The sequence below is a fragment of the Didymella exigua genome (genome assembly GCF_010094145.1).
Source record: "Didymella exigua CBS 183.55 unplaced genomic scaffold M421scaffold_26, whole genome shotgun sequence".
In the NCBI taxonomy this organism is placed as follows: Eukaryota; Fungi; Ascomycota; class Dothideomycetes; order Pleosporales; family Didymellaceae; genus Didymella; species Didymella exigua.
In genome coordinates this window covers 14,453-36,514 of record NW_022984800.1, presented here as the reverse complement: position 1 = coordinate 36,514, position 22,062 = coordinate 14,453, and the positions used below count along the sequence as shown (strand labels likewise).

Here is a 22,062-nt window from a genome sequence, read left to right as displayed (position 1 = left end):
CGACACACCTCATGTCGACACCTCATATTGACACCTCATGTTGACGCCTCATGTCGACACACCTCATGCCGACACACCTCATGTCGACACCTCATGTTGACGCCTCATGTCGACACCTCATGTTGAGGCATGGCGTGCATGTCTTGCACGGGCAGGAGTGCTGGCCTCAGACAAGATCCTTTTCAAGTGAGACTAGGACTGTTTTCAACCAAGACCTTTACAAAGTAGGCCCATTTTCAAGCAAGGCCGTTTCCACGCACCAACAGAAGAGGTTCCAGAAAGAGAATCAATGGGTATTCCAAGCACACTGTGCCAATCAACTACCACTAGACATCAACGTCAGACACGTATCCGCACAACAACAACAACAACAACAACAACAACCCACCCCTCCCATCCGGCCCTAAGCAGTCTCGACATGCTCAATGCTCCTCCTCTTCTTCGGCGCGCCACCGTCCACGTCCTCGACGTGATCGGCGTAGTGCGTGTTCCGAATCGACTTGGCGCGGGACGTCGCGGGAAACGTATCCTTGACGCAGCCCGCCACGATGCCGCCCTCGAACAGCAAGTGGACCGACTCGAGCGGCACGCCCTTTGTCTCGGGCACGCAAAAGACCGTGTACACGCCCATGACGATGCACGCGGACCCGAACAGCAGGAAGGTGCCGTACGTAATGTCGGCGAGCATGATGGGTGTGATCCTGCGCAGTGTTAGTGACGGCATAGAAGATGTGAGTTGAGGGGATGGAGAGCGTACTTTGCAATCACAAAGTTGAACAGCCACTGCGTCATCAGCGCCGCCGCCATGACGAGCGTGCGGACGTGGTTGGGCGCGCACTCGGACGCGAGGACGAACGGGATCGGGCCCCAGCCGAACGAGTAGAAGACGACGAACAGGTACACGCAGATGATGGCGAAGATGGCGTTGCCGTCCAGCACGCCCGTCGGCGGATGCACCGCCTGGTTGACGCCAATGTAGAACATGGCGAACGCCTGCCCGCCCGAGCCTATCAGCAGCGACCACTTGCGACCCAGCTGCTCCGTGAAAGCCATCAGGCCGATCGCAGTCACCACAATCTTGACGATTCCATACACGCCCGTAGCGAACAAGCCGGCAGAGCCCCCGGTAAGACCAATCTGTTTGAAGATCTGGGGCGCGTAGTAGTTTATTGAGTTGGTCCCCGTCCATTGCTGGAAAAACATAAGCACAACTGCAAACGAGGAGCGGTAGAAGATCTTCTTGTTCGAGCACGCCGACCTGAGCTGCGCCATCATGGGCATCTTCTCGTGGCCGTTGAAGTCAGCAATGATGTCGTCGAGCTCCTGGATGACCTCCGCATCGTCCGTAGGCTTGCCACGAACGTGGGCGAGCGCCTTGGCCGCTTCCTCTATGCGGTTCTTCTCGACGAGCCAGCGGGGAGACTCGTTCTGGAAGACAATTCCGACTGAATGCTTGCTTAGTCACGTCCTGCCATACACTCCGAACCTCAACAACTTACCGAGAAGGATGACGCCCGGAAGCATCTGCAGCGCAAAGGGAACGCGCCATTTGGCCGAGTTGTAGCGGCTGGTGATATCCAGGTTGATTCCGTAGTTGACGAAAAAGGACAGACAGATACCAGTGACGTTGAAGAGCTGCATGCAGCCAACGCAGCGTCCTCGAATCTCCTTGGGTGCGTTCTCAGAGATGTATGTCGGCACCACGGCCGAGATAAGACCAACGCCAAACCCACCAATCACGCGCCCAATGTAAAGCTGTGTCAAGCTGGTCGTGCCCAGTGCGCAGAGTGTCTGAATCGTCGAGCCGATGATGAAGATGATGTCCGCGATGATGAGGGCCCATTTGCGGCCAAACGTGTTGCTGACGTAGAAGGATGCGAGAGCGCCGAAGAAGCAGCCGGCTTGGAGGACCGACACGATGTTGCCTTGGAGGTTCTTAAAGTTACCGCCTTCGGGATTGAGATTGAAAGACTCTTGGAAAGCGTCCATCGTCAGAACACCACCGATCAGACCAGTGTCCCATCCGAAAAGCTAGGAAATCGTCAACAGTGAAGACGTGACATGGCCGAGATACTGACCATTCCACCAAAGGATGCCACGACGGTGAGAAGGTAGGCTCGACGGTGGATGACCATATCGCGCCATACCGCAGCTAGATCAAACTTTGCCATTGTTGCGGCTCGTCGAGTCGTGTGGTGGTGTGCAGAAACTTCGCGTCGCGCAGTCGTGGTCCAATGTTGCAAAGGATCACCACGTTGGTCGCGAGGGGGGCTTGCAATGAATCTCAAACATCCGAGGAGAACATTGAGACTTATATCGCAGTCCCGAAAGCACACAAGAACCCTGATCCACTACTCCATGGGGGTCGGTACAGCATACCGCGAAAGCGTACGACATGGGGAACACTGTGGGGTCTCCAGCAGTGGAGCCGCATGTGCGGTCGGCATTTCTCCTCCAGTCAAACAGTCAAACGCCGATATCGTAGGATGGGGGGCGACGCTTCAACAGAATTGCTGATTATGCCGCACAGCTGTGCACAGAAGCGAGTGTCCAGCGACTAGGCTCGGACCAAAGCCGACGACACCCTTGCTGGATCTCGTCAGCGGGTTGCTTGATTTCGTCTGGCGTTGCTTGGACAGACTAAAATGCATCCAACAGGCGAGTTGCAGTTGTCTTGGCCTCTTGGCTTCGCGGACACTGCGATGGTGCACCGCCGCCTTTTCTCCGCGGCCATAGAAGTAAGGCCTCGGCTACGACTGACCTTCCGACAAGATAGGTACAATGCCATGGCAGCTGCCGACGGGAAAGCTGTTTTGAGTGGAAGTTGTTGACGTCTAATATTTCGAGCAGTCGAACGGCGATCTTCAAACGCCGACGCTGCCGCAAGCAGGCACCGGTAGCGAGGCTTCCTCGCCTCCACCATGTGTCACACGCGCGTCATACACCGACTCCAGGTTTCCCTCCACATCGGCCGAGTAAAGTTTGCGGGGAGCATTCAATGAATATCGGTGTATGCTCCATTGATCTACTGTATGTGTGGTTATGAGAGGAAATCGATGCGCTCGCTCACCCTTGTTCGAAGGCAGGTTCTGCAGCACGTTACAAGTTCGCCTTCTCTCTCTGCTCTGGCACTTGTGTAATCAGCTTCTCGTGCTCAATTGCCGACGTTAGGTTCTCTAACACCAGCAGCTCCATGTCACGCTGTAACAGTCAGTCGAGTCAGTAGCGTGCGGCATTGTTACTGACCTGAGTCTCGAATGTTGCCGTTCCAACATGGGGCAGTAACACTGCATTCTCGCACTCCAGTAGTCCAGGGTGAATCTCAGGCTCCTCCTCGAAGACGTCCAACCCGGCTGTCCAGACCTTGCCGCTTTTCAGCGCGTCGACCAACGCTGCCTCGTCGATCAAAGCTCCTCGCGCCGTATTCACAATTATAACGCCGTCCTTCATCTGGTCGAACTCGGGTTTGCCGATAATGTGCTTCGTCTTCGGATTGAGCGCCAGGTTCAGGCTTAAGACGTCTGATGTCTTGAGCAGCTCCTCGAAGGTTACGTATGTCGCGCCGTTCTCCTCACTAGAGGGCAGTTGCCTGCGATTGTGGTACTGGATCTTCATCCCGAACGCTTTCGCGCGCGTTGCGACCGCGGAGCCGATTCCGCCCATGCCGAGGATACCGAGTGTCTTGTTCTTCGGGTCGTGGCCGAGGGCGAACTTGCCGCGCCATTTCCCTGCTCACATGAGTAAAGTTCTCGGATGCTCAGTCGATGTACTGACCTCCTCGCACTGCCGAGTATGACTGGTGGATATTACGAAGTGCGCCGAGCATGAGGAAGATGGCGACGTCGGCGGTTGCGTCGTTGACCGCGATAGGCGTGCTTGATACTTGGATGCCCCTCTTGCTGCATGCTGTTACGTCGATGTTGTTGTACCCGGCACCGTTGTGGCAGATGAATTTCAAGCTCTTTGGCAGCACTTCGAGGAGCTCGTCATTGAAGTCGCCAGTTAACGGGTTGGAGTCATTGCTGCGGTACAGAGCAAAGACACCGTCAAATTCACCGGCCTTGCACTTCTTGATGAAGTCTGCGCGATCGCCCTCAGGGTACTCATGGAGCTTAGAGGCCACCTGCGAGATGCTCTCCCACTCTTTCCGCGTGTGGACAAGCTTGCCAATCAAAAGCGCTGCTCGTTCAGGCATGTTGTGCAGGGCTTGATATTGTGTGAATCGATATGTACAAGAATCCAAGTCTGGAGGGGCAGCAAGAAGTGGGAGAAGCTCTAGATGGGCCCTCGCAGCAGCGGGACTTATACCCTCTTGCATGCCTAAGCAGGCGCGTTATCTCGGACCGAGCTGCCGTTCGGAGTGTCTATCGGCGCTTTCTGAACGTGGTTACTGTCTACGACGCAACAGAAGCCCTTGTAAACGCGTGTGTAGTACGTTGTAATGTTATAGGTGGGCCTGCTACACACAGCGTTGTTGCCAGTCCTCAGGTTAGTGTTGTGTTTGTCTACGGACGCGACTTCCTCAAAAGTGCCCCACCACAACAACGCTACGTCATACACTGATGCGCCAGCTCATGCGCATCGTCGAGCTCTACTTAGCGAAAAGCCGTTCAAATAAGGAAAACTGCAGGAGACAGTCGACATTGTGGGCTACCTATCTGCAATGAGGCTCTTCGGCGTTTGGTTGGTAAAATCGAGTTGCCGACACCCCCTCCACTGTCCAGTCGCCGACCGCTTACATAGCTAAGTAGCGCTTCTCCGCATTACATGTGACGATTGTTGAGCGGCAGACTCCACAACTCAACTCATTTAGTCAGCCAAAGGTCATCAGACAATTGCTGCCTTGTTGCCTGGAGCATGATCATGGTCGAGGCAACCGCAAAGCAGTAAGTTGTCGGAGGGCAATGTGCGCCGATGACCCGCAACTGCACGCCTGGTGCCATACCCCGACACATTGAAAAGACTCTGAACGATACACATTGAGCTTGAGATAGCAAGTTTCCTCTACAGCTGCCTTTTAGTCAACTGCATATTAGTCCACACGCACGCCACAACAAGAAACACCATGGAGCTCAAAAACATTGCCATACTCGGAGTACGTATAGCCGACAGCGGTCGAGGTTGCATCTAAAACATCACACCGCAGCCTGGAGGAAACGTTGGAAACGCTATTATTAGAGAGCTACTACAAGACGGCTCAAGATTCCAGACCACCGCAATCACACGCCCGGATTCAACATACGCCCCGCCCGAGGCATCCAGCATCACACACAAAACCGCGGATTATAAGACTTTGTCCTCTCTCTCAGAAGCATTCGCTGGCCAGGATGCAATTGTGAACTGCATCACCGGCGGCGCCACCCAATATGATCCCTCGAAGCTGATCATCGACGCCGCCGTCGCCGCAGGCGTGAAATTCTTCTTTGCAAACGAATTCGTCGGATACATCGACAGTCCGCAGTTCCGCCGTCTACCAGAAGTACTCGCCGGCGCCAAGTTCAGGATCAGAGAGTATCTGCGAAAGCTCGCCGTGAGCGGCGACATTGCCTGGACGAGCTTGAACGGTGGTCCGTTTTTTTGACATGTGGCTCATGAAAGGACCAGCGGGGTTTGACGTTGCAAATCGCAAGGCAAGAGTTTATGGGACAGGGCAGAATCCGCTATTCTGGACTCCATTGTCGGGCATTGGACGCGCTGCCGCGAACATGCTGAGGAGTCCAGACACTGTACAGAATCGACCGATCTACATATGCCCGTTCGTCAAGGGAGAGCTTACGCAGCGATCGCTCCTGGCAACGCTTCAAGAGGTTTTTGACACCGAGTTCGAGGTTGAGGAAGTTGATCTCGTGAAGATCAACAAGAACTCCAGGATCGCTTTGGAGAGAGGGGAAGGGGCCAAGGCTATGAAGGGCCTTACTGTCAGCAACCAGTTTTACGAGGAGGACTGTGGAAACGATTTCAGCCATCTGATCGAAAACGATCTCATAGGTGTGAAGACGATGAGTGTGAGAGAAGCGGTGCGAGGCGCGATTGCGAGGTGGGGTCAAGACTGTACTATTGTGGAGGGTTTGTTCAGGGTCGAGGCTTGCGAGGTTTAGCAAGGACGACAGTGAGTGGTAGCTGGTACTAGGTTTTGAATTTAAGATAAAAGAGGGCTGAGACCGTTGGGCACAGTGTAACACTGCATGCCCATACTGAACTATCACTGGTCTGAGTGCTGCCGAAGTATGTAAGGACGGCTGGTTTCTACGCCTTCATGCAGCTTACGTGAATGGTGCTTACTAGCAAATGATCTGATTGATCTAACATCGACTCATAGCACCACCACTGTGTATATGAACACGGTCTGCCCCACTAATTATTCCCAGCCTCACCATTAGCTTTCTCCAATCTCTCCATCCGTCAAAGCCGTGTTTCGGCCTGCCTTTATTTCGGTGTTGTTGGCGACCTTTGCGCTCCATTGCGATACTCAATCTTGCATTCCACCGCTCAAGAAAGTCAAGGCTAGTACTTACTGGAAGGTCATTCGCAATCCCCTAAGGAAATAGCTGACAGCAAAATAGGGATGGTCTGGGTGGGCCTTGGTCAAAGTTCTATATAGCAGTTGGTCGTCCACCCCAGAGCTTTCGAGGTGTGACCAACCTGAACTCGCCACTAAATCAACTTCCCATCACCTGCCAGCATGACAACAATACACCTGAAGGTCTGTATCAAGCATGCTTGGACAGAAGTATATTTCGTTACTAAGACTTTACTTCGTGGAGAGATGCAGGACCTTGCAGCATCCCGCTCCCATACTTTGACCCTTCTAACTCGGCAAGTGCCAGGTGGGGATTGGATGCAATCAATATCTTGGGTTGAGTTTTCCTCAAAGAGATCTACGTTGTCGTTGAATTTTCCCGTGCGAACTTTGCGATTGCGCAGGCTAGGTCTGGAGACCAAGAAGACCTTTTCGCTATTTACAATACATCATGTGCTGGAAGAATTGGAGAATATGCCCGCCGGATGCCCTGTCCGAAAAGCACGACCAACGACTCTGATCAAACAGCAGGCAACTATGACTCTTGAGGCAGCGATTCTGGTGCCACGCTATCCTCAGGTGCATATATCGGTATCATAATCGGGACCACGCTGGGAGCGTTATCACTTCTTGCATTGCTTCTTGCGTAGAAGAAGGGCTGGTGGTTCTTCCGCAAGGACCGCCCAGAGCAAGATCGCTTGGACAAAGCGGAGGTTCATGGCGACGCGAAGCCGAGGGTGGAAGCCATGGTGAAGGAAAGAGCAGAACTACCGGTAAACGAACAGACTCAGGAAGTTGCGGGGTCACGACCACAGGCAGAGCTCGTCGGAATCCACGGGCTGCACTGGCTTCATAGTGAGACGCGATAGATCAACGTGCACGAGAACTACGTGGCTAACAACAAAATTTGACGGCTCATACTGTTACTTTCAGATGATGACTAATCCATCATCACTTGACGTACCCGAATCTAGCGTCGAGAATTGTTTCGCCGATTTTGTTCACTGCTCTTAATCAGGCTCTAAACCAGGCTATCTGGGATATCGACAGCATTGAGGACCCGTACCAAGTGAACCTCGCCAGTTATGCCAGTACTCTCATCACCCGGATCCCGTGCCCTGCAAAGCCCCGGTCCTTCCGTCGAATCCTGCTGACCGACTTTGAATAACACGACATCTCATCGATGAACTGACAGACTGTAATAACGGGACAGTTGATCGGGGATACCACTCTCGTTGTGGATCTGAATTCATACTCTGAGTCATCCCGAGGTTTTTGGAATCTCGGAAGAGACGCAACTGCCTCTCGCGCAATTGATTCAGCCTTGGCTGCAACCAGAGTACCTGAAGAAGTCTGCAAAACTCTGTAGCAATCTTTCAATCTCGTCTGGGATACCACGGCGAAATTCAATCGCCCGAATTACGAAGGACATTCGTGACTACTGTAAGAAGACCCAACAATCGATTTCTAGATCTGTAAGAGTGGTACCGAACTGTCAAACACTCTCTTCCACATGCCCCATCTCGGTGTGTTGGTTGAACAATTTTGCAGGGAACATGCATTACTTTAAACTACGAGCGAGCCTTTATCGATGTCATCCGACAAGAAACTGACGTGACTAACCTTCCACTACCTATAATGACTCATAGGGTTATTAGGAACTAGGTAGTGTCGGAGTTGCAAGGCAACAATGCTTATCATGAGTTTGCTGTTGATCCAGTAAACTGAACCGATAAGTGTGGACAACGCGATGGCTGGGATTCCAAGGGGGAGGTTCTACACTTCTGTGGGTTCAGCGATTCGCATTAAAAATGCTAACGCTGAGTCTTCCATACATCCCATCGAGCGCCGTGCAAAAATGGATGTTTCGCTGTCCACGGCACGTGATGGCATAACCGATAGCCTCGGAAGCTATGATACTTACTTCGTACATCCCTGCAAATGTTTCGATATCCTACGTCACAGCGTTGACCTGCATTTCGGTGTTGCTCGGACGCTTGATTCCGAGCCGCCGCGTCACAGCCCCTGGACTACACAGTACGAAGTAATTTATCAGCAACGCTTAGCCGCGATCATCGGCAGTTGTAAACACTGCAAACGCATGATAGGCGCCATTACAGTCCCTGAGGATCGCTGAACAGGATGACATTGTGAGCACGATGTTTGCGACATAGCGGCGGCGGCTTGTCAAGGTACGATCTGCTGTGATGCAAGGTGTCAGTACCAACACGGCATATGCGAGCCATCCTGCATCGGTTGCATTACGGCGGATTATAATGCTGGACTACATATACGAAGCCGAGTAGCGTCACTAAGTATTGCAGTTGTATCACACATTCTCAACCTTTCGCTCTTTCAACATGCTGTCAATGGCTAAGTGCCGCCTTCTCACCTGGGCCGCACTCTCTGCGTCAAATGCTTTTGCACACCCTCTTTTCAATGGCCGGCTTGTGACTCGAGCAGATGAGCTTCTGAAAGAGTACGACTATGTAGTTGTTGGAGGGGGCGCGTCTGGTCTGACCGTCGCGAATCGACTGTCCGAGCAGTCCGGTAAGAAGATCACGATCATGCGCGTCAAATAGTAAATTTTGACACTACGCAGCTGTGACCGTTCTTGTCATCGAAGCCGGCCAATTGTAATTCTCTTCTGTGTCATCTGGTTACTCTGGTACTCACATGCGCACAGTGACCAAAACGAAGACTTCGTTACCATCCCTGGTCTTGCAGGCGGAGCTGTGGGCACGAAGTACGATTGGAACACCACATATGCCGCAAGCGAGTTCCTGGGTGGGCGAAATGTATCAGTCGCGCAAGGAAAAATCGTTGGTGGCTCTACGAAGTTGAACCGTATGGTCTTCGATCGCGGTGCGAAGTCGGATTACGATGGCTGGGAGGCACTTGGCAACGAGGGCTGGAACTGGGAGAGCTTGCTTCCATACTTCAAGAAGGTTCGTAGCGCTCAGAACTGCTTACATCAATTATTTACACACATAGAACGAGATCTTCTCCCCTCCCGTAGATGAGATCCGGGACGAGTACAACATTACCTGGGACGAGAACGCGCATGGCTACGAAGGTCACATGCACTCCACGTACTCCCCGTTCATATGGCCCACCACAAGTCAGTGCAAAAGATCTTGCGCATCGCCTCGAAAGGATAATAAGCTAATCGTAAACAGAGAATTTGGTTGAAGCAACAAGGAGCCTGAACATTCCAATCCCTCACGATCAGGCCAACGGCAATGCTATTGGCGGTTATTTCACCCCTCACAACATGGATCCAACCGAGTACAGACGTTCATCTGCAGACGAGGCATACTATGACACCGCTGCAAAGCGGGAAAATTTTCATCTCATTGCCGGCCACCAGGCGACTCGAATCTTGACGTACACCAATAGCACTGTCAAAGCAACGGGCGTTGAGGTAAATACATCGTTCCCTCTACGCACGTCGATGGCTCACATGTGCACAGTTTGCTGCTTCGTCAAACGCGACTGTCCAGTCCGTAAAGGCAAAGCGGGAAGTCATCCTAGCCGCCGGAACCCTCCACACCCCGCAGCTTTTGCAAGTCTCTGGTATCGGTGACCCTGCACTGCTCTCGAATATCGATGTTCCCACTGTTGTCAATCTTCCAGCGGTCGGACAGAGTCTGCACGACCACGTATACGTGGCCGTGGTCAATGCGAGTGAGTAATTTGTGTGTTCCGGGCGAATTGAGCTGACGAAAGGCCAAGTCAACACTACCCTTGCACAAAGCAGCCTATTGACATCGAATGCTACTTTTGCTGCCGAAGCTCGCCATCAATACGACAGCGAGAAGCGAGGGCCCTACACCTCCCCTACTGGCGACTTCCTCCTCTTCCTTCCCCTTTCAACATACACTAACGAGAGCGCCACGATCCACGCCGCTGCGCTTGCCGCCGATGCTTCGTTATCTCTTCCATCTGATGCCCCTGCGGAAGTCGCGGCTGGTTACGCAGCCTCTTATGAGTCGCTGAACTCTAAACTCCTTGCCGATGACGCCGCGTTTCTCGAAATCCTCTGGTCAGACGGCGTCATGGTGCTCGGTCTGGAGCACCCATATTCACGCGGCAGCGTCAAGGCAGGTTCCAAGAGCATGTTCGATGCGCCCATCGCCGATGCCGGGTTCTTGCGCAACCCGCTAGACACCGTCCTCCTCCGCGAAGCCTTGCGTTTCTCTCGTCGCCTGGTCGCCCAGCCCTCGATTGCCGAACTGAACCCCTTCGAAGCTGTGCCTGGTGCAAATGTCACTTCAGATGCGGATATTGATGCGTATATTAAGAACAGTGCGGGTACCCTCTGGCACCCTGCTGGAAGCTGCAAGTTGGGCAAGCGTGAGGACGGTGGTGTCGTGGACGCAGAATTGAAAGTGTATGGCATTGAGGGGTTGAGAATTGTGGATGCGAGTGTGTTCCCCATCCTTCCGGCGGCTCACACAATGACGACTGTGTATGCGGTCGCAGAGCGGGCGGCAGATATCATGAAGCGTGTTGGTAAGGAACACTGAAGCGCTGAAGCGCTGAGCTGTTTTAAGAAGGTCCCGTATTCTCTTCAACTGTAAAATATGTGCACAAAGCTCAGAATGCAGCCAGATTGCTGTGTTGTGGGATTGCAAAAAAGCCATCAATTCGAGTGAAGTGTGCTCGTGAAAGCGCCCTCAGACCAAAAAAGCAAGATGTACAGATCCCAGACACCACGATGAAATATATGAGCCACCATCTTCCTATCGTCCTCGACCGTACCTGTCCAGCAGGCACCCGCACTTTTCGCGAGCTACTTCATCGCAACCACCCCGTTGTCGCATATGCCCGCAACCCTTCCAAGATCCCCAGCGATCTATCCCCAAATCATCTTCTTATAGTCATCCAAGGCGAACACAGCATCAAGAAGATCCTCATCATGGGCACCGTGGCCATTTCGCGTCCTGAGGACTTCTTTGTCATCATGAGGCCCGTAGTGCTGGCATACCTTAAGCTATTTGCAAAAAAACTTATAGTTAACGCAACATCATCAAAATTGAGCAGTTGTTTGAGAACGAGGCTGCGGATCTTGAGTGGACGGTCTTTCGGATTGCGGCGATTCCTAGCGAGCCTGATTGGGAGAGCTGGCGGAAGGGCAGGGAGGAAGGAAGTTGTACGCTGGGCCGATTGGGGCAAAGAGATGGACGATGAGTACGAATCGGAGCTTTTTGGCGAGGTGGATGGTGGACACTGTTGAGGGCGGGGCGGTGAAATGGGTGACAAAAATGCCTGCTGTTACGAGACTGGCAGGATCTTGAAAGCGCTTTTAGTGAGTAGTGTACGGAGTCATTAAATTTATGATGGAGGTCTTATCGCGCAAGAAGATCGATGGACTTCAACTGGAAATGTGCAATCTAAAACTGTTCTATGTGAGCGCCGATGGGAAGCAGGAAATGTGGAAGTATACGGGTGTCGTGGTACAGCAAGGTAAAGCAAGACAATGCAGGGAGGCCAAAGCCAGCGGGAAAAGAGCCGAGTGCCGTGCGTGCCGGTCTCATGAAGGGCCTGACTTTGTCGTTCATCGTTATCATCTCAGCATGTCCGTCGAAGCGCAGCACGGCATTTGCGTGGTCGCGCCTCTTGTTGGCTCACCTGCCGGGTCTGGTAGATCCGACCAAATAGCAGCGCGGTCGTTGTGCATGCTCAGAATGACGGCGTTGGTTCGAGACCGACCAGCCCCTCGAGGGCACTTGCAGTGCTCACAATGATCTCAACAGCCTTGGCGGGCAGATGACTGTCGGCGCTCACCCAGTTGAGGGGTAACCTGCTCAGAAGAAAGTGGCCATCACCATAAGGTCCGAAATCATCATGTGCACTGCCGAAACCCTCGCCGAAGCCGACACCGTTGACCTGTTCCCAGGCATGGACCTGGGTCCAGAAGCGCCAGCAGAAGAATACGAGTAGCACTGTCAGGGCATGAAGGAGATAGTGGAGCTTGGAATCTAATTCCTTCCTGGATGTGGAGGAGACAGGCTTATATAGTGCGGTGTAGAGCTCGAGCGAGGTCAAAAGGACTCCGAAGAATGCAAGGAGGAATGCAAGCAGTGCCGCCGAATGAACGCCAACAACGAGCATGAGTAAAAGCACGAGGATCTGCATGGACCTGGCCGATCCCTTCTTCTGCGTAGTGGAGACAATGCCAGGGCTTGTGGCAGTCGAGATGGGCCAAATGTCGACGGTTGTGGTAAGATCGCTCGTTGCAAGTGTGGCTGGTGATGCTGCAAGCTCGTGGGTCGATTCTTCCTCAATCGGCCATTGTGATGTGCGCACATCTAGGTCGCGGGCATCAGTCCGCTTCAATGATGTTGGGAATGGGTAGATCAGACAGCGCGTTCGAGACTTCGAAGCGACTCTAGGCTGGGCCAAACTCTCAGGTATCGGTACTTCCTCCCAAGAACCGCGCTTATAGGCAAGTGGCGGTTCCATGCTCATAAGATGGCCACTCTCGTGTGCTGACGTTGCTGGTCTAGCATTGGGCTCAAGACATCTCCTGATCTCACCGTATTTCACCCGGTCCGTGTGAGGATCTGTAACGCAAACGCGGCCTGATTTTGGGTCGACCTGAAAAACTGACTGCTTGAACACGTGCATTGTGAGTCGCTGGAATGCAGGTGATAGAGCAGGCGCTGGCTCGGCTGGAGCAAAAATCGACGTTTCTTCGAGGTGTGTCTGGACCATTTGCATTCCACCGGTAACGTCTGCCTCGATCGGTTCATAGTCGGCATTGGTGATGTCGGGATCCACAAGCGATGTAGGCTCAACATCGATAGACGAGAGACTCTTCGCAGTCGTCCCGGAAAAGGGCAACGCCGGATTTGCGGGCCAATCTGGTGCAAAGTCTGCAACTGTGTCTTCAAATATGTCGAGCACAGGTCGAATAGGAAGAGGCAGCTCAACGCTCGAAACGCTGCGGGCTGGTGAGTGTTCGAGAAGAGAATCCTGGCGTGCGCGTGGTGGCGTGGCCACAGCATCGCTGACGGACACTGTAAGTTGTGGTTTGGCAACCTCGTGAGGAGTAATGCTAATGTGATGCGTACTAGACAGCTCGAGTTCGACTTGCTCCATCACAGCGTCCTCATCATCAGACAAAGCACTCTCCGACTGATCGTCGTTGATATCGAGCTCTGCAGCGAGAGATTTGTGGCTAGCAATGCTGATGCTACGAAGAACCACTGGCCGTGAGGTGTCAAGCTTACGCATAAGCTCGTCGTTGTCACGCTCAAGCGACTCGATGCGTTGATCTCTGATCGCGATTTGGCCTGCATGCTCTTCCACTTGAGTAGCCAGAATTTCAACCTGCTCTTGAAGCTCCTGCTGTTGCTGTATCACTCCATCTTGGGCGGAACCAAGCTCGTCCTGTAACATTTCCAATGCTTCTCGGTGTTCAGCTTCGCTTTTTTCTGATTCTTCCAAGGCCTGACGCGTTTTCGCAAATTGCACTGCAAGCTCATGACATTTAACAGCTAGGGCCTGGCGCCTCTGTTGTTCCTCTTTCAGGTCTACGAGGAGACGCTCGTTGTTCTCGCTGAGGTGCTTCTCAACCTGTTTCTGGTGGTCCAGATCGAATTGAAGCTTGGCACCTTCACTGCGCACCTTAATCAACTCTTGCTGGCATCCATCGGCTTCGTGTTTAAGACCTTGAATTTCGGGAATCGCAAGACTGAGGCGCGTTTTGGCGTCCAGTAGGTCCTCCTGCTGTCGGTCGCTGATTACCCTCGCCTCTGCGAGACCGGTTGCGACACGCTCCTCAACATGTCCAAGAAGCTCATGGTGCTCTTCTTCTAGCGTATTTAGCCTGCTTGAAGCGGATCGGAGTTCTTGGGCGTTGCGTTGGGCTTCCTCCCTCAGCTTCTCGAGCTGTTCTTCGGCTTCGGCGCGACCATCTTTGGCCTGTTGCACCTGGCAATGGAGCTTGTCCTTCTCCGCTTCAAGCTCCTCGTTCTTTGCTTCTAACTTGTTGTTTGCTATGCGGTGGCGTTCGTTCGTTGCATAGCAAAGCCCCTCGAATTTCGCTATGAGCTCCTTCCGGTCGCGCTGGCATTCGACGTGGATGTCATTGGTGTCACCGGCGGGGTCGGACACGTTGGCTGGGTGACCCTGGTCTGTCTCGGACTCCACCTGAAACTTCCCGTTCTCGGTCGTCGAGTGCTCCCGCTCTTCCTCCAAGTTCACCACCTCTTCTGGATTTGCCGTCGAGCCTTGCGCCATTTTTTGGGTGTTGAGGAGATCATTTGCCATCTTGCGGGCGATCCTTTCAGCCATTTGAGCGCGCTTCGTCTCTCTTTCAGCCTCCTTGGCGGCCGCTTTGACCCGCGCCACACCGTTTGTGTTGTTTGCGTCGCGCAATTCGCGCTGCAGCGTTGCGTTCTCTCGCTCCAATCTTGCCAGTCCGGCCCGCAGGCTGACACCAGAGGGGGTGGATTGCGGGATCTTAGATCCGTTGAAGGTGAACGGGTTGAATTCGGCCATGTCGGAGACCGTTTGGTGATTCTGTCGGACCGGCCGAGGAGAGGTTTGAACAAAGGCTTTGTGACAGCAAAGGTGTATAGGCAGAGGTACTTCACGGACGGAGAAAGAGAGTCAAAGAGCAGGATTTGGTACTAAAGGAATGAGTTTCGACTTGCTAGGTGACTGCTATTGTCCAGTTATGACAATAGGCCGAGCTCTGGTCTGAGATGAAGGCAAGCATTCCAGGATTCTTAGTCACTGAACACCAGCTTGTTCACCCAGAACGAGGTCTTCCCCTGTACCCTGCGCCTCCAGCCTCTGACTTGTTTTGTATCTTGGAGTCACATTTGCGGGTCCTCGATCGCCCTCAGACACCCCGACTTGCCAGGCACGTGTCGCTCAGCGCAGTCCCAGAACTTTCCTGGTCTCCTTCCCTTCAATGGCCGATCGACCCCTTGTATGACCTTACTCTTCTTTCGTTAGCTACCGAATACGGGAGCGGGGTGTAAAGTGGAATCTGGGAGTCCGCGACTATCGGTATCGATCTTTGTGTGGGTCGAATGCTTCAGCGCGAGTCGCCACTGCCGGCCAATATATTGCATATCGTAGCTGATTGTCCTGGCTACCTGACACAGCTCGGCGACTCGATTGTTCAGCCTGTTCATGATGTTCTGCTCGAGGCTTGTCGAAGGCTTGTCTAACAACGAATGCAGCTGGTATGCTCGAAGTGCACGTGGTCTTCCGCTGCACAGCCCGAACCCGGATTTTACTATCTCTTGAACGTCGAAGCTCAGTAGGATGATCGTCTGTCGTACTTCTGCCGGTAGACCGAGAAGGCTAGCTTTAGGATAGTCACTATGGTGAGCCCTACGAAAGTCGACGTCTGCAGGCAGAACCCATAGACTTGATGCGCGTTCCCTGGCCAGTCTTTTTCGCGCCGCAGCCTTAAGTCACTACAATGTTGGTTCGCTCGAAATTTACAACCTCCCTTTGGCGAGCGTCTGCCTTCGTTTCCGCAGCTCGCGCTCATGTTGGTGCCTTCGAGCTTTGGCATCGACCGTGCTGCTGTATCCGCTGTCCATGCTCAACTGAGGTGCGGTTTGGTGGGTCAAGCATTCGTTGTTGGAAGAAGAGGTTTTGCATTTCGACAGGTCGTCGCTACCTGAATTCCATGCCACGCTAGCGCAAGGGTCTGGTCTGGGGAAGCCTCAAAGCATGACGCACATTACGTCAGAATCAGACAGAACGTTCGTTTCACTTCATCAAACGTGAATAACGGCCAATGATTTATGTTCAGCAATGACCTACGACAGTCAAACAGTCAGCAGAAACGGTGTTGATGGTGCTGGGCCTCTCTGTGGCGCACTCGACACGTAGTCTACCTACACTAAAGTCTCGTCTCTTTCTGGATCCCAGTACGTGCCACTGGTGGGAGTGCGAAGGCTGACCCTGTAGCAACAGATGTGTCTGCATACAGTGATTCCCATGAGTAAATAGGAACACCTGCGTTCCGTTTGTGAAAGATCAAGTTTCCGAAAATGCTATTATCAGCATGCCTACAGTTTCCTCAAGATGTACTGCAAGATCGGTGCAATGGGTACAATTCTCGTGTGACCCAATGGGTATTTGGTCATGCTCTCCCTGAGCACCTGGCCAGCCTTTGCTGCAATATGGTATGACCTGATGACTTTTACCTTCGACGGCTGGCCGACCATTTCTTGTTGTGCAGCGACATGTCGCATTTGCAACATGTGTTAGGGCATCCTGAAACGATGAGATACTGTAAGGTTTAGTCGTTGTTGTTCCGTTGTAGAACCGGGCCCTTGATGTTTGGTGGTGATACTGTCTTGCTCTTGATGATGCTTGCGCTGCGCTCGCGGCCTCATTGCCGTTATTCGTTATATGTAGTTGGGTCACATTCGCACATTGAGATCGGCAAAACGGGCCGTTATCTCGAACGTGTGGAGATCATCGTCTGGTAGTCATTCGGGTCTCGGTGACAGCTTTGAAACATCGCATGTGCTCTTGTGACAGGTCCCATCCTGAAAGGCGGCATTTTGGTACGCTCTCGTCGCTCACCTGTTCTGGTTAGCGTCTTGTCGCTGAATAGCACCGAAGGGACACCCACAGTATTGCAATGGAACTCTTGGAGACGATCGAACACCCTCTTGAGGTATCATGCCGAGCGCCAATGCTCCGGAGTACGTATGATAGGAGAAATACCGCACGTATATGATAGGCCTCACAGCGGTGCCCAACCCGGCATTACCGGCTACCCAAAGAATAAGCAAGCATAGGTATGTGTGTGCGTATATTAGAGACCTGGTCAAGAGGAGTTCTCGAGGACGTTGGTAAGCTGCACTCACGACCGTGAATTTGAATAGCAAGCTGCCCTAGGCCCATTGTCGACAGTGACCCGAGGAAGAATATGATTCTTAAAGATCTGCAAGCTCCAAGTCCCATATTGCTTCAAAGGGATACCGTACAAGACTTGAGAATGCTTACCTTAGACAGATCGGAGATGAAGTATGACAGGTGGTGGCTAGCGTGCTGCAGGCGTTGACAACTGGGGAGTCTGAAGTCGTACAGTCGACATGTCTTACGCACAGCAGCTGCGCGTAGATGTATTGTTCAAAGCAGGCCAAAAGGATGCCTGCAGACACTGTGTCACGAAGCCACGTGCCGTCGCCCTCAGTGCCTGAGAAACAAGGGTGCGTTGCGTGATAGTAGCCCATGGCAACAGAGTGAAAACCGACTAATAAGGGCCAGCCACGACATGGAGCATGAGGAGTGGAGTCTCCAAAATCTGCGGCAGGCGGGAGCGATCCCATAGGTAGCGATACTGGAGAACTTTGCAGCGGCTCTCAGGACCGAGGCTGTGGCCTGCACAGGTGGATGCAGTTGCAGCCTATGGCGGTCATCTCTTGTATGAAATTGTCCTCTACTCCCAAGGTCCAGGAGTGATGCAGAACTGCCCAAGAACACTCCTTTGCATGTTCTCTTACTGTCCGAGCTCGGTTGAGAAGGCGTTTGCAAGCAGAGGTGCGCGAGTCGGTGAGCGGTGTCTTACATAAGGACGCCCGGCCCTGGCTGATTGGGCCCGACAGAACCGCAAGGCTCGAACATATGCAACGTCACAGTCTCTGTAGGAAACAGACAAAGGCAATCCCAGCAAGCCGGTCGTGGTGGTTGAGATGATGCAAGGTTTCAGGCGCTGGTGAAGAAGTATTTGCATCGGGCCAAGCCGCCCTTAGCCACATCCGTTCTCGAGGAAGGCAGGCAGCACTGTTGATTTCGACGGAACCTCTTACTTTGTATCTCTTGCTGCACAATACTGTGCCTTTGCGAGTTGCAAATGACCATTCGCTGCACAAGACAGCCGATCGAAACGTGGTGTCATCAAGGGAGACTTGCAGCGGAGTTTTGGTGGGCACCAGCACAGGTTGGTGCCCAACGCGCCACTGCAGTGGCCTGGCTCCACAGTTCTCGCCCACCTGAGCTGCCGCAAAAGCGGTGGTACCCAAACCGCGCGAGGCCAGCTCGAGCTGCGCTTTGAATGGGTACCTGAGGCCGCTGGCGTGCTGGCGTATCGAAATAAAGTAGATCGGGCGCCTCCGGAAAGCTGCAGTGTTTTCTGCCCCTTCCTCGCTCTCAGAACGCTACCCATCGCCATCGCAGATCGACTCGAACACCGGCTGCTTCACGTTGCTGTAAGACACTACCGTCAGCCCTCGCGCCTGTCGTCTGCTTGCTGCCCGACCGACTGACGTGCAGCCGCCCGCCGCTGTCGCCTACCGTCTCGCCCAATCGTGACCCCACCCTCGCTGCAACCGGCCTCCCAAGACCCTGCTGACTACCAGCACCTCGCGAAAGAGCCGCACAATAACAGCGACCCAGAGCAGCTTCCCCAGTTGTTCGCAATCCGAGGAGTAAATTGAGCGCGCGCAACTGCATTGCCGCGCCATCTTGTATCGCAGCCAGCTCTCCGTCGTGGTCACGACAGCTGCATTTGCACCCCACTAGGAAGCTGCAACCTCTGTACTTAGGCCTGCTCCACGGTCTCCCAAAACAGGTCGCCGCAGCCACTCATCACGCCCCCATCAGAACCCACCACTGTCACAGGCCATCTCGCTTGTGCGGTATCTTGGTCTTACCCCCGCCTTCTACTTCCTCTGGCGCTTGGAATAACCTCCTGGACACCACCCTACGGAATAATAGGCTTCTCTGTCATTGCCATCCGAGCTGACAGCATTTGGTCCCAGTGCCCCTCCTTGTCCTCTTTGAGCCTGGCCCATTTCGACACTGACATCAGTATCATCTTCTCTTTCATCAATCACTTCTCACAGCCTCAGCCAATATGTCGCGAGCAAATCAGTGGTTTGTTCTGGGCGATGGCATCGCACGAGAGGTCATCACGGCCGATATCCAGCGCTACCTGGGTCCTGATGCGCTTGTCAGGCCTGGCACAGGCACCGGCGAATACCAGGTTGGACTCTCTTGATGCTGTCGAGCTGCGGCTTTGGACTAACAAACATTTAGGGCCAGCCAGGCTACTGGATCACCGCATATCGAACGCTCACTTCGGTAAGCTTGACCATGCGAGCACGCTGATCGCAGGCCTATGCTGACGCTTTTACAGCAAATGATCCAGGATCTGAAGATGGATTCGCAGCGCTGGCAGCAGGAGCGACAGCCAGGCGAGGGACGCGGAGGTAGCCACAGTCCTTATCTTCGCGATACCAAGGTATCAAGAGTCCCTGACGCTGTTCTAGCTTACCAAGACTCGCGCACCCACGCGGCGCGCCAGCACTGGGGTCCCTCAAAGCCGGTTGAGCACCCCTCTGCTGCAGACCCTTACGACCGCCAGTCTGCTCCTAGGGCATCATCCGGATACGCAACATCGGCGGCATACGCACCCAGTGAAGGACACTACACAACTGCCCCGGTTAGTTATGGAAGTGCGCAATCAGGATACCAGGCTGCACCATCCTCGGCCGCACCCAGGACCCAGCCCGCGGACCCCTATGCCAGTTACTCGCAACGTGAAGGATACCAGTCCCAGGGTTATGGTTCTTACCCATCGCAGTCACCAACAGATGCCTACGGCCGACCTACCGCCGCCCCGACATACGCGACCCCAAGGTATTTTGGATACACCGACGACATCTTTTTGGTCTATCGCTAAGCCCCCAGTAGTGCTACTCCTGCTCCTGCTCCAGGCTACTACATTGCTTCAGACGGTCGACGTAAGTACCGATAGCGCTGTGCGTGCCTGTCAACGCCATACTAATACCAGGTCCTCAGAATACCCATTGTCACAGCAACCACAGCCATCTTCCCGCAGCTCGCAATCTGGATACCGGAAACACTAGGCCGGTGCTCAAACCTGATGAATGCGCAGCAACTGGAGGCAGCCTTCCTGTGACTGTCAGCCTTCAACCACTGTTACTCCGTCATTTTCTGTGCCCGGAGATACCCTTTTGTTTTCCGGAGTTCACACCTGGATCTGAATATTTTACTACTATAATGGGCCGTTTTCATACCCACAAGGAGCCGTCAGGAGTTAATCGATTTCATCCGAAAGGGTTTCCGGATAGATCATGAATTCATGAGCAGTTCATCGACCATCGCGGAGATGCCATAATGCAGTCAATCGAAAGTTTATGAGTTATGGCCGTCCGTCAACATTACCATGGAGATGTCCTCATGGAGTGCCAACCTTAACAGGATTCAGGCTCGACCCCTCGGACCTCTTCTTCATCTTTCCAGATGGGCGTAAGCTTGTTTTCCAAGGACCTGGATTCTCAGCGAGACCTCTTGTACATCGCGACGCTCTGCCGTCTGCACACTGTCTCAAGCATCAGTTTCGGCTTTTATCGTGCGCTGTCATATCGTGGTCATTACGACCTGAGTCATTGCTGCATGGCTGCGTCCTGGATTGGCTACATCTTCTCTGCATGTGCTTCCCCCTGATAGGGATTTCCTTAACCAAAGCGGTATATGTCCCGGTGGTTCCTTGCTTTCCAATGCATGGCATGCGAGGAGTTGGGGGAGCCGTGTGGTGACTAGGATGTCAATGACGTTCTCACGTAGGCTTTTCACATGTGCTAGAAACATGTTTTCGAACCATTGCGCAATCTATATACGATTTGCCATCTACCAGCTCTGCTGATGTTCAAGGCCCGTGTCGTCTCACCCGATGTCGAGCAGAATTTGCGTGCCAGTCTTCCGGACTGGTCGCAGTCTATACAGTACAGGCCACTTTTCAATGCTACGCCCCACGCGACTGACTCGCTAACCCGCTTCAAGCCTTGGGTTGAAAGCCGCACGATCGCCTTCAATCCTTTGCTGCCTTGGCATCCGACCTCTGTTATTTGTCGCGATGTTTTTGCGTTGGAGGAAATTTGCGCTGCCATCTACACCTAGGTGATGTCTGAAAATCCAGACTGCGTTATGTCTCAAATTGACTACCACCTGCGTCAAACCTGCACATCACGCGTCAGACCTGTTGCTGTCCGTTGATCGGCACGGACACCATCAGCCCACACTTTGAGATCTGCGGACGTTCACCGTACTTCAGAGTACCGTCAAATGCCGAAGCCCGACCCTAAGTTGGTAGACGGCATCGGGAATTAATGCCTGCGATACAGCCGTTGCGTGCACATCGACCTCTTGCAAGCATCTTCGTTGCCTCTCGAGCATCCGAAGTCCAAACTCGTGGTTGATCTGTTCTTCGTCCGAAATATCAGCACGTCAGGGCCATCTTCTATGCTGTCACAGTGCGTGCGCATATAGACTTCAAGCCTTGGTGACGACGATGGGCATCGATGCAGAAGTGAGCAGGTCCAGACTCGTCCTCTCGGCACGGACCTTGTGTATAGCCGCCAAATTGCCTGCCCTCTGGCGTCAAGTGACGAAGCGGCGAACGCTTTCGCACAGCGATCCTCAACGCGAATCTGACACTTCCAGATCAGGCTGGGTCTTCAACGCGATAGCCAAGGACTTCGACAAAATCTTATCTTATCACAACAGCGATCAATGCTCTCTTCACT

The 22,062-nt window shown here is 53.3% G+C and overlaps 7 protein-coding genes across 7 annotated transcripts; 4 read left to right on the top strand and 3 right to left on the bottom strand.

Annotated features, from left to right (window-relative positions):
- Window positions 1–403: 403 nt before the first annotated feature.
- M421DRAFT_7527 (general substrate transporter) lies at window positions 404–2,171 on the bottom strand (the record flags this gene model as incomplete). The annotated part of the gene is made up of 4 exons (XM_033597114.1): window positions 404–701; window positions 758–1,445; window positions 1,500–2,031; window positions 2,079–2,171. The coding sequence occupies 4 exons, from the start codon at window positions 2,169–2,171 to the stop codon at window positions 404–406; spliced, it is 1,611 nt and encodes a 536-aa protein (XP_033446010.1).
- Window positions 2,172–2,914: 743 nt separating this feature from the next.
- Window positions 2,915–4,456, bottom strand: M421DRAFT_423312 (uncharacterized protein). The gene is made up of 3 exons (XM_033593423.1): window positions 3,775–4,456; window positions 3,247–3,728; window positions 2,915–3,201 (listed from the first exon to the last, which is right to left on the bottom strand). Exons 1-3 carry the CDS (start codon window positions 4,193–4,195, stop codon window positions 3,100–3,102), a joined length of 1,005 nt encoding a protein of 334 aa, XP_033446009.1. The 5' UTR covers window positions 4,196–4,456; the 3' UTR covers window positions 2,915–3,099.
- Window positions 4,457–5,065: 609 nt separating this feature from the next.
- Window positions 5,066–6,098, top strand: M421DRAFT_7525 (NAD(P)-binding protein; the record flags this gene model as incomplete). The annotated part of the gene is made up of 3 exons (XM_033597112.1): window positions 5,066–5,095; window positions 5,147–5,567; window positions 5,605–6,098. The coding sequence occupies 3 exons, from the start codon at window positions 5,066–5,068 to the stop codon at window positions 6,096–6,098; spliced, it is 945 nt and encodes a 314-aa protein (XP_033446008.1).
- Window positions 6,099–8,850: 2,752 nt separating this feature from the next.
- Window positions 8,851–11,234, top strand: M421DRAFT_423310 (GMC oxidoreductase). Its single transcript, XM_033593422.1, has 7 exons — window positions 8,851–9,070; window positions 9,123–9,156; window positions 9,207–9,468; window positions 9,515–9,641; window positions 9,700–9,944; window positions 9,994–10,207; window positions 10,256–11,234. The coding sequence occupies exons 1-7, from the start codon at window positions 8,881–8,883 to the stop codon at window positions 11,047–11,049; spliced, it is 1,866 nt and encodes a 621-aa protein (XP_033446007.1). The 5' UTR covers window positions 8,851–8,880; the 3' UTR covers window positions 11,050–11,234.
- Window positions 11,235–11,267: 33 nt separating this feature from the next.
- Window positions 11,268–11,417, top strand: M421DRAFT_28226 (uncharacterized protein; the record flags this gene model as incomplete). Its single annotated transcript, XM_033588926.1, has 1 exon — window positions 11,268–11,417. A coding segment is annotated over one exon (150 nt), but the record flags the coding sequence as incomplete, so codon positions are not given.
- Window positions 11,418–11,840: 423 nt separating this feature from the next.
- M421DRAFT_423308 (uncharacterized protein) lies at window positions 11,841–14,846 on the bottom strand. The gene has a single exon (XM_033593421.1). It carries the CDS (start codon window positions 14,822–14,824, stop codon window positions 12,206–12,208), a length of 2,619 nt encoding a protein of 872 aa, XP_033446005.1. The 5' UTR covers window positions 14,825–14,846; the 3' UTR covers window positions 11,841–12,205.
- A 4,179-nt stretch (window positions 14,847–19,025) lies between these two features.
- On the top strand, window positions 19,026–20,463 carry M421DRAFT_230642 (uncharacterized protein). Its single transcript, XM_033588400.1, has 5 exons — window positions 19,026–19,496; window positions 19,550–19,594; window positions 19,650–19,722; window positions 19,783–20,256; window positions 20,315–20,463. Exons 1-4 carry the CDS (start codon window positions 19,368–19,370, stop codon window positions 20,193–20,195), a joined length of 660 nt encoding a protein of 219 aa, XP_033446004.1. The 5' UTR covers window positions 19,026–19,367; the 3' UTR covers window positions 20,196–20,256; window positions 20,315–20,463.
- The last annotated feature ends 1,599 nt before the right edge of the window (window positions 20,464–22,062 follow it).